The sequence below is a fragment of the Megalops cyprinoides genome, chromosome 21 (assembly GCF_013368585.1).
Source record: "Megalops cyprinoides isolate fMegCyp1 chromosome 21, fMegCyp1.pri, whole genome shotgun sequence".
Taxonomy (NCBI): Eukaryota; Metazoa; Chordata; class Actinopteri; order Elopiformes; family Megalopidae; genus Megalops; species Megalops cyprinoides.
Genome location: NC_050603.1, coordinates 19,973,268 through 19,984,341, shown reverse-complemented (window position 1 = coordinate 19,984,341; position 11,074 = coordinate 19,973,268). Strand labels below are relative to the sequence as shown.

Sequence of the window (11,074 nt, the reverse complement as noted above, 5' to 3'; positions counted from 1 at the left end):
TGTGTCCCATCTTGGATTCGAACCCTCACCCTTCTGGTTCTTAACTGAGTTCCAGGCACACAATGTCACACTGCACCTCTTCGTCACCCCCTCCATTCTCAGCTCCAGTCTAACCCAGCTCAGTTTGCATGACTTCACCTCCTCGCTGTTTCTACGATGTCGTCTGCTGAAAGGTTGCCTTTGACAGACGCAGCGTTTGACTTATTCACAGCCTCGTTTGCCTAATCCCGCTCGGCGACCCGTTTCCCGGGAAATCTGCGAGGGGATCAGTGAGCGTCCATTTTCTCCAGCTACCCCGCACTCCGATTCACTTCCCTTCTTTGCCCAATAGGTTGGTGAGCCGGCCCCCAATGGCACAGAGCAATGCTGCCGAGAGCTCACATGTTGCTTTCAACCCTGCCCCCCCCTTTGTAAGCCTGTATAAATCCCACTGTCTATCTGTTTGGCACTAAAATTGTACAGAGAGATTGCGGCATGGGCCTGCATTTGGCCGGTGTGAAAGCAATGCTCTTGTTCCACAGCTTCATAGCAGAAACATAACTGTAACAGTGACAGAGGCTCGACAGTTGTTCCTTTGTAACATCATCTGGCCAAATTTCAGCTTTGATCCAGGCTTGGGGGAGGGGGGTCTGATCATGTTTCATTTTGAGAGATGTACTGTGATTAAACACTAATTTGGACATACAGTATTCAGAGCAGTTGTATGTGAAAATCTGAAGAATTGTAATTTGTCCATAGTCCACAACATAGTGAGGTTTCAGAGTTCTTACAACAGTTTTCATGGGTGAAAGTACCCCACGTATTACATGTGCTGTCAAATATAGTGACAATACCAGCCACACTGTCTGGCTGACCTATAGCCCTGTACCTGTATGTGAAAAGCAGTTTCGACAACATTACCTCTGGAGGTCTGTAAATACTAAAGCACTCGCCCCCAGAGGAACAGTGTTTGTGTCTCCCCGGCTCCTCCTCCAGAAATGTGCGGCCATCTTTCGCCCAGAGGGGTGAAGCTGCTAAGGGTGTATGGAGAGCACGCGTGCCTGCGGCTGTAGGTCTCTCCCTCTCTCTCTCTCTCTCTCCATTCAGTGTGGCTGTGCCAATCTCTTCTCTCTCTGCTGCTCTCTCCAAAGATCGCAAAGAATCCAATTTGTGTGTGTCCCTCCTGTTCTCTCTCTCTCTCTCTCTCTCTCTCTCCTTCTCTTTCTCCATTTGTCAGGAGGGTATCGATATCCTGCCAAGTAGAGCAGGGTGCCTGTTCCACTGCAGGTGTGCTGTTCTGCTGAGTGGCACTGCAGTGTGTGTGTGCGTACGGGTGCGTGTGTGTGTGTGTGTGTGCATGCGCGCGTGTGGGCTGGCCAGACAGGAACCGCGGCTGTCGCTGCTGCTGCTGCTGCTGCTGCCACTCCAGGGAGAGACAGAGAGAAAGAGCGAGGGAGGGGGAGAGAGAGAGGGAAGGAGAGAGAGAAGGAGACGAGTGAGTAGGCCTCACCAAATAAAGCCATGGGGGCTCGGGCTCGCTCTGCCCGCTGCGCACTATAAATACGCTCGCCGCCTGGAGGTTCGGGTTTGGTGGCCGGAGCCGAGGACCGGGGAGCATTTCTGCCGGCGTGCGGAGAGTGTCTGGAGAGCTACGAACGTGATTCAGGTGCGGAACCATGCCGAGGGTGGACGCCGACCTCAAACTGGACTTCAAAGATGTCCTGTTCAGGCCTAAAAGAAGCAGTCTGAAGAGCAGGTCGGAGGTAATGTGGCCTTATTTTTTGACATGCTTGTGTATGTGTGTGTGTGTTTATGGCCTCTCTCTCCTCTGTATACCCCTGTAAATGTTATTGTTGTAAGTGATTTCTGAAACGTATTCGGTGCATAGAAGTGCATTGAGAGCACTGCAGTGCCTCTAATGACCGAAATTCAGGTGGCTACCCTGAGTAGAAGGATTATGACAGTTATATTTACATTCAGTTACCTGTCAGACGCTCTTATGTAGAGCAATTTAAATAGCAAAACACAGGTACAAAAGGTGATAATCCCATCTTCTCTCTGACATACATTCTCTATCTGCATGAAATGTGTGTGCATTTGTGTGGATCTGTGACCTTCCCGAGTGTCAGGGCTACAGAGCATGTCCGTGTCTGAGCCTACGTCTCTGTGATTACCGTGTCTGAAACCCAGAGGTACTCCTAAGTGCCTGTGTGCGCTCTGTGGCGGGTAAGAGAGCACGTAGCAGCCGTAGGCCGTTGCGCTGTGGTGTGTCGGACAACAAGTGTCAGGTCAAGGTGAAGCAACGTGAGACCCGCACGCAAAGGCCGCATTTAAAAATAGCCCCGCAGAGCTTGGTGGGCTAACCGTCAGCATGCATGGATTACATGGGGCTGGAGCGGCCTCTGTTGCTCTTTCCTTGTCCTTTCTCTCTATCCCCTTACCCTTTCTTCCTCTCCATCTCCCTCTTCCTCAGTCCTCCCTCTCTTTTCCGTCCCCTATTCTTCCCTCAATTTCTCCCCCCTCTCTTTTTCTGCCCCTTTCTCTCCTTCCACCTCTCTCTCCCTGTCTCTCCTCCCCTCTCCATTTCTCTTTCTCTACCTGCCCCTCTCTCTCCTGTCTGTCTTTTTGTCCTCCTCTCTCCCTCTCTTTCTTTGCCTCTCTCCCTCATTCCCTCATTTCCTCATACATATCCTACACAGTCGCATGTAACTAGGGAGTAAACATCATTCTCCACCATCTGTGCTGTAACTCAATGCCTGGAGCTATGCTCTAGTATTGTAATACCCATCGACACGAAGAAGCTGCTCAGCTGTTGTGGCCTACATTGAATGTACTGTATTACTAGATTTAGCTAAATAAAGACATCACAGAAAAGTAGTATATCAATTATTTTTTTTTTTTTTAATATAAAACCAAAGTGTAGATTTGGGTCCTTATCTCTATGGCGTATTCTGTGCAGCAAGCCGTAAGGACGTTAGCACTGTTGGAAGTGCATTTGCAGCTGTCTCACCAAAGCATCAGTTTCTCAGGAGAAACACATCAGAGTAATCCATGTTCAAGCCCAGGCGCGCGCTTTGCATGTGTGAACATAACACACTGCTATCGGTATCGATCAGATGGGCCAGTTCCACTAAACCTGGATTCCCTGTGGAACAGCTGTCGCGGACTGACTGATGTTTAGATTAGCAGATTGATTCCGCGCAGCGTTGAATTAAACGAGGCGCGGTCTGAGCGGCCCTCTTTCTGGGCCGTGCCGCAGGATGATGTCACAGCACCCGTGGAGCGTGTCCAGGCAGAATGCTTTTAACGGGCCCGGCGCACCTGACACTGTATGATGCATGGAGCGGCGACTCTGAGATGAAATTGCTCCCGAAAGCCAGGCTCACAACCTGCAGCCCTCCCTTTTAAGGCTATTGATCGCCGTTAATGCGAACCGACGAGCCTCGGCAGGGGCGGCGATTACATTCCCGTGCCGTCACGCGGCGTTGGGTGAATTCACTCGCCTCTCTCATTGCCGTCTGACCTCGGCAGAGGAGCTCCAATACTGTGACCCAGTCTCTTCACACCCTCTTGAATAAATATTTTATCGATCTCTCACCTCCTTGTTTGGCTACATGATCTATGCCATGACACAGATTAGGAACGTGTCACTGTTAATCTGTGCTGCTGTCGGTGTTGGAGGGACAGGGGGTTTGGCGTGACATGTGTGGGTGCTGTTGTCGAGCTTCTCATGTGAGCTTGTGGCCGGTTTGTGCCTTGTTCACACTGCCAGCCATGTTGGACCCAACATTAGGCTAAGTGAGTCTGAACAAAGATGGCGGCCACCTCAAATAATGGCTCAGTTAGGTTTATGGGTGACTCAGTCCCGGCTCAAACTTAAGACTAGGCTGTAGGGCTCAGTTTGCGCTTAGGTTGAGCTCAAATCAGGAGCCAAACTGGGTCAAATCAGGAGCCAAACTGAGCCATTCATGAGCTTGACTGAGTGTTGTTGGTTTAAATGCAGGAGCGCACACTTCCTACAGCACACAGCCGTAGGCCAAGCTGTGTATGAATCATGCTGAAGGCTGAGGAGAGTCACTCTTAGGAAGCTGAACACAGCAGCAGAGAGCTCAAGGCAATGCAGGATCAGGTGCCCTGGGGCTCTGTTTTCTGGGGTATATATCAGTTTACAGGGGACATTTCGCTCCACTAGTTTCTCTGAATGATTCAGCATATTGCTCCATGGCTGCAGAGCCTCCTGGCCTGGTTTTCCTGGCCACGGTCAGGTAAGTTAGGTCATATTGCTCTGACCCAGGCCTGTTCAGAATGGTGGGTTAATGTTTTTTGTTAATATTCTGCAGATATAACTGACCCCATTGAAGCGATGTCAGAAATCAGCTGCTGCTCACTATGTCCCTACAGGCCAGCTGTTAACATTGCACAGGAGTCGTTCTTTGAATTTCTCTTTTACGTGTGTGTGTGTGTGTACTTATATGCTATTTATACTGGTCTATGCCATCCACGTGGAGGCTAATCTTGACAATGATCAAAACATGGAAACTAGAAGAGAACAACACAGAGATTTATTTATCTCTTCACATCATTATTGATAGAAATATGTACTGACATATCATATATATATACACACACAGAAATATTTTTACTATTTACTTCTGCCACATTCAAATTCTGATTTAGTTAAACTGGAAACGATAAAATTGCCCATACATAAATTTCAAGGGTAGTCCGACAATAAGTACTTCACAAACGTGTTTGAGATAATCTTGGTTTTGATGTCATAATTAGTCAGGTCAATATTTAAAATTTACCCCCCGATGTGAGAATCCTGCTGTTTTTTTTTCAATGTTTCATGAAATGACGTGATCACTGTATATTTATCCTGTTTCCCAACCGAGTTGGGAAATACTTTAGCGTAAACGCAACAGAAACCATTGCCACAGTACGGTATATCATGATGCAGAAGGCTGTAAATATCCCGTGGAGTGAACAGCACCAGATTGATCACGGCATTGATTCTTTCATGATGAACGCGGCCTCACCTGCACATTGGTGATACCATGGTGATGCTCCTGGAGCTGTCTCTAAAAAGTAAAACGTGTTTGAATAAGATTGGTCTTCAGCTACAATATCCAAATGGCTCCCCACTGCTGAGAGGTACCGGACACTTAATCTCACCAGGAATCTCAGCATTATTCAGAAAAGAGAACTGTCTGCAGTATTTAACATGCTTGCCCGATTACAACTTGAAATTGATTTGAACTTTTCTGAGGAAAAAAAAAACTGCCAATAGGTTGTAAAAAATGAACTCCAGGAATAGCTTTTAAGCTGGATAAACTGACCAAACACAAAGTCAATGGCTGTGACATAGCCAATTTATAAGTGCCTGGACCTGAATATATTTCTTCCACACAAAGAATACAGCTAAGTCACATCATGTTTTTTAGTTAGGTTTTTTTTTTTTTTTTTTTATCAGAGCCATTCCCTGGCACCCTGCAAGACCGAGATTAAATTCCTTTCCTCTGTGTGCTACAATGTTCAGCCTGATCCGGCTGCCAGGCCATGGCTCCCTGTCTTATGTGTGTGTCAAAACGGATGACAAGAAGCCAGGAAATACAGAGGTTCTCAGACTGTCGATCAGTTCCACCATTCGCCCTGTCTGCCCTTTGAGTCACAGCTACGTCTGCTGTGATAGGCCAGTTTGTCTGCGGAGCTTGCAAATACAGTCTTTATAGCCTACAGATTGGAGCCTCCGAATCTCTGTAAAGATACTGAGTTGATGATCACTATTTTATCCAGCCTGTTATTCAGCAGTAAAATTGCGCTTACTGCCTGGTGCCGTCACTAGCTGCCTACTCTGACCAAATTACCAGATTCTGAGGTCTCTGGACTGCCACGCGAGTCATCTGCTGAGCCAGTGGGGAATTCAGCGGAGAGAGGCCTCTTTGCACGGCTGAATGCCGGCGGAGTTCCAAGAGAATGTGAATTAAGCGTGCGGCCTGCTGTTTGCCCTGTTGCCCCCCAGGTGGACCTGCAGAGAACCTTCACATTCCGCAACTCCAAACAGACTTACCATGGCATCCCCATCATCGCGGCCAATATGGACACCACGGGTACCTTTGAGATGGCCAAGGTGCTGAGCAAAGTGAGTCTGGCCGGCCGCCTTCACCCCCTGCTCAAAGTACAGACTGACATTCCACTCCCAGAGAGCAGACTGCTGCTCAAAATACTGACTGAAAATACACTACCCAGGGAGTGGACTACTGCTCAAAATACTGGCTGAAAATACCCTACCCAGAGAGTGGACTACTGTTCAAAAATACTGACTGAAACTACACTACCTAGAAAGTGGACTACTGAACAAAACAGTAACTGACATGAACCAAAGAGTGGACTACTGAACAAAAGACTGACCGACACTACCAAGAGTGGACTACTGAATAAAGTACAAAATGATATTAGCAGAGAGAACATCTAGTGTTAAAATGAACCACAGAAAACTCAATCACAGGGACGGTGAGGGAGAGCAACACAGCGTTAGACCTGCCATTGAGAGCAATTAACTCTCAATCAGAGTTAGATAAACAACAGAGAGGAAATAACACAAAAATAGAATCACACACACCTCTAAGAAAATATATAACACCGCATCACACTGAGAAAAGCATCAACAGTGAATCTGACTCAGACACACTCCAACATGACAATGAAAGAGACGTTAACGTTAACATCAACGTTACATGGCTACACCATTGGGAGGAAATAACACTGACTGCTACTGTGGTTCCTGTCTCTCTACAGCACACGCTCTTTACTGCTATTCATAAGCACTACTCCCTGGAGGAGTGGAAGACCTTCGCCGCCAACTGCCCAGAATGCTTAGAGGTAAGGGACGGGCATAGCCTGTAGATTGCACTCTGGCAAATGCAGAGGTGTCAGCGCCTGAACTCCAGGTCACTGTGAGTTTGAGTCCCAGGTGGAATGCTGTTAGCATTCTCTCAGCCGAGGTGCTTTACCGGTACTGCTGCTGTAGCGAGCCCAAACTGCACCAAAGGGTTTTAGAATGCGTAACACGAGAGCTTGCAGGCGATCCTGTGTAAGACAAACTGCTAAGCAAATATGAAGTGTTGCAATGAAAAGAATTTCACCAATATGGGAGAGGAATGAGTACTTGAAAGTAATTCTGTGGCTACACTATGGCTTATAACTGTAAAGCATGTCAGTGTGCAGTCACTGGTTTATTTAAGAAGAACACTAGTGATAAAGTTGTTTGCATGATTTGCATATTATTGCATTGTGGTACACCCCGAACCCGACTACGCTGTGTACTAGTAACTGTAGTGTGATCAGTATCCTTGTACACAGTGAGTGCAATGTGTGATTAGTACGGTGTTGTACACCCCATAGACTGTGATTATTATGGCTCTGTGCACATGGTATTGTGTGATTAGCACAGCATTGTGCACAGTATTGTGTGATCAATACAGTACTGACAGTGATTAGCACAGGACTGTTCTGACAGTACTGTGTGATTAGGACAGGACTGTGCTAATACTATGGTGTGATTACCACAGTATTGTAATAAGGGTACTGTGTGATTAGCGCAGTATTGTAATAAGGGTACTGTGTGATTAGCACAGTATTGTAATAAGGGTACTGTGTGATTAGCACAGTATTGTAATAAGGGCACTGTGTGATTAGCACAGTGCTGTGCTAATAGTATGGTGTGATTAGCACAGTATTGTAATAAGGCTGCTGTATGATTAGTGCAGTGCTGTACTAAGGGTACTGTGTGATTAGCGCAGTATTGTAATAAGGGCACTGTGTGATTAGCACAGTATTGTAGTAAGGCTGCTGTATGATTAGTGCAGTATTGTAATAAGGGCACTGTGTGATTAGCACAGTATTGTAATAAGGCTGCTGTATGATTAGTGCAGTGCTGTACTAATGGTACTGTTTGACTCAGTAATGTTACCTCCCCAGCATGTGGCGGCGAGCTCCGGCAGCAGCCAGGCTGACCTGGAGAAACTGTGCAGCATTCTGGAGGCCATCCCGCTCATCAAGTACATCTGCCTGGACGTGGCCAACGGCTACTCCGAGTATTTTGTGGAGTTCGTCAAGACTGTGCGGAGCAAGTTCCCCAACCACACCATCATGGTGAGGTCACGGGTCCCCGTCGGGCTTGTTTACTGCTACTGGGGGGTTTCCTGTCACACTATGTCACAACCTTTGTAATGTAAACCGCCAACAGCTGTGATATTTTTACTTGTTTACTGACAGCTCAGGTTTGCACTTAGGGTACTAAATTTCAAACAGGGATGGTGATGTGTGTGTGTGTGTATGTGTGTGTGGCGTGATCTTATTTGCCCCCGGGAGACTGAAATTCTCACAAAAGGAAGAGGAGTTTGATACAACATAATCACAAATTATCATTTTGCCTGCAAATCATACATTTTCCCCAGTTATTCTTGAGGTGTTGATTGCTTGATGTTGTTTTTGCTAATGTTTTCCATTCTGCAGTCTGGGAGATTCATATACCTCCCTCAGGAATCTGTGCGCGCTATGCATATCCATAAAACCTCTGGATGATGTTACAGAGCACCCAGCCTGACTGTCACTGCTCTCTCTCAAAAGAGCCTCTCTGTCTATTTCCTGTTCCCATGATGCTCTGTTCCAGGCTGGCAATGTGGTGACGGGAGAGATGGTGGAGGAACTGATCCTCTCTGGCGCTGACATCATCAAAGTGGGCATCGGGCCAGGTTTGGACCTGACTCCTTGTTTGTTCCTGAGGGGGAAATTCTCCTCTGGGCAACACTGAAAAAGCACTCAGTATCTAGTTTCATTAGCCACAGCTGAGAGTAATTTTGATGCATGGATCTCAGGCTTTATCAGTAAATGCTAATAGTACTAATGAGCAAATTAGAATGCACATTACAGGTATTTACAGGTTTCAGACAAAGGCTTATCAGACTGCAATGGGACCATTAGAGATATCAGTGTGTCCGAGAGATTATTTGGGTGTCTGGCTCACCCCCTGTTGGGCCAGTCCATCCCTCTGGCTGATGATGTCACGTAAGGCACCTTTATCAAAGGCACCCTATGATATGCAGGTTCCGTGTGCACCACACGCATCAAGACTGGTGTCGGGTACCCCCAGCTGAGTGCTGTCATCGAGTGCGCCGACTCCGCCCATGGCCTCAAAGGACACATCATTTCGGTGAGTCAGTCACACCCCAGCCCCCTGCTAACAGTGACACACCCCAGTCCCCCTGCTATCCAACACGCACGGCTTGACCCAGAGATCACGGCTGGGACAGGCCAAGACAAGGAATAGTAAGCAATATTTCATTGGACAAAGGAGTCTCTATTGCCTTGTGTGTCCTTGTCATTTACCTTTTCTGAAATTGATTTTAAGTTGGTCAGTAACATCACCTTGCCACGAGAGGGCAGCATTTACCATGCCGATGTCTGTGGATTTGTTTTTATATGAATACCATGTCCACACATTCACAGAGACAAACCTTGCAGTTACATTACTGTGTAATAGTATAGGATGACCAGCTGGTTTGCTTTGAAATCAATGAAATCAGCTTGGCATAGCTGATCTGAGGACATGTCTATCTCTAGTTTTGTAGCGTTGACATTGACCTTTGAACTCTGAACCTGGCACAACGACAACTAGATGATTGACTGTTGATAATGTTGTGCTCCTTTCTCTAGGATGGTGGCTGTAGCTGTCCAGGCGATGTGGCCAAAGCATTCGGTAAGTTTTGTGTTCACCCACCTCTGCGTGTACACCTTCACTGCGCTCCACAGGGCGGAACGTTTCACAGAGTCTAATTAGAACATTAAGGCAACCCTCGTTAGCTCGTTCGAGACCGTGGATGTCCCTATGAAACCGTCCCTGAGGGTTAAGTGAGGATTTTTCCAGCACAGTAACGTTACTAAACCTGTGAATGAGTGTGAATTCAGACTGCTCCAGAGAACAGAATTACTGGGTAGCTTCATAATATCAATGCTTTACACTACCCAGGAGAGGCCTCTGGAAGCTGTCGTCCCACAGGTCTCCCTCCACTTATTACCAACCATTTCCAAGGCTCAGAACAAAGAGGGTAAATTAATTCAGCGGAGGCACTAATTTGATGATAATTTGAATCAGGTGGTCGACCGCCTGGACGGTTGCCATGGTTCTAGGTCGCAGTGCCATCTGTCCCAGTAAAGAGTCACTTGGATAGCAGGCTGGCACTGCCAACACTGTGGGCGGGGTACAGTTTGGGCCAGCGGCTTTTTTCATTCAAAAGACCGCTTTATTTCACTCAAAAAGTACTTTTCGCCTTCAGAATTATATCACGCATCTCTTACGTAGTGCTCTGTAAGTTTGTCGTGACAGAACTAGTATTGTTACAAAATAAATAATAATTATGCATAATTACAAATAAAACAGCTCCAATTAACATTTGTCTCTAGATATCACTAAGTAGAATAAATACATATCTACTCTGTTCAAATCCAGATTTGAACTGCAGCTACTACTCAAATACAATCTGAAATATTACTTAAAGGCGAACTGATTGGATGTGCATTGAGCTGGATTTGGTCTTTGTTACCTCCTCTGGACTCAGTGTCACCATTCTCACGGCTCTCTGCAGGGGCGGGGGCGGATTTCGTGATGATGGGGGGTATGCTGGCAGGGCACGACCAGTGCGCGGGCGAGGTCATCGAGAAGAACGGCAAGAAAGTGAAGCTGTTCTACGGGATGAGCTCGGATACGGCCATGAAGAAATACGTGGGAGGAGTCGCAGAGTACAGGTGAGGACCTCTTTTGGCTCGCCCCAAAACCCCCTCTGCCAGCGGAGACCTGCTGCGTTTCTACGCTGAACAGAAGCAGCAATAAAGCATATACAGGGTGGATTGGCATAACAAACATCTATGGTTTTCTTTCTATGGTTGAGTTAACTGTCACCAATGCCTTGTGGCACCCCCTAGTGGCTCCCCAGTGTCGATCATCTGTTTTTCCATCTCTCTTCCAGGTTACTCCTTTCACACTGAATTCATGTTACTGCTGCACTGACATTCACACAACAGGCTAATCTACTCA

General features: G+C 47.0%; 1 protein-coding gene across 1 annotated transcript in view; it reads left to right on the top strand.

The window, feature by feature from the left end:
- Positions 1-1,569: 1,569 nt before the first annotated feature.
- gmpr (guanosine monophosphate reductase) overlaps positions 1,570-11,074 on the top strand; it is a 10,257-nt gene continuing 752 nt past the window's right edge. Inside the window, exons 1-8 of the mRNA XM_036515669.1 lie at positions 1,570-1,742; positions 6,002-6,121; positions 6,778-6,861; positions 7,960-8,133; positions 8,654-8,735; positions 9,087-9,193; positions 9,697-9,739; positions 10,626-10,785. Coding sequence (XP_036371562.1) covers positions 1,656-1,742; positions 6,002-6,121; positions 6,778-6,861; positions 7,960-8,133; positions 8,654-8,735; positions 9,087-9,193; positions 9,697-9,739; positions 10,626-10,785 — 857 coding nt within the window. The 5' untranslated portion in view covers positions 1,570-1,655. The remainder of the gene's footprint in view (positions 1,743-6,001; positions 6,122-6,777; positions 6,862-7,959; positions 8,134-8,653; positions 8,736-9,086; positions 9,194-9,696; positions 9,740-10,625; positions 10,786-11,074) is intronic.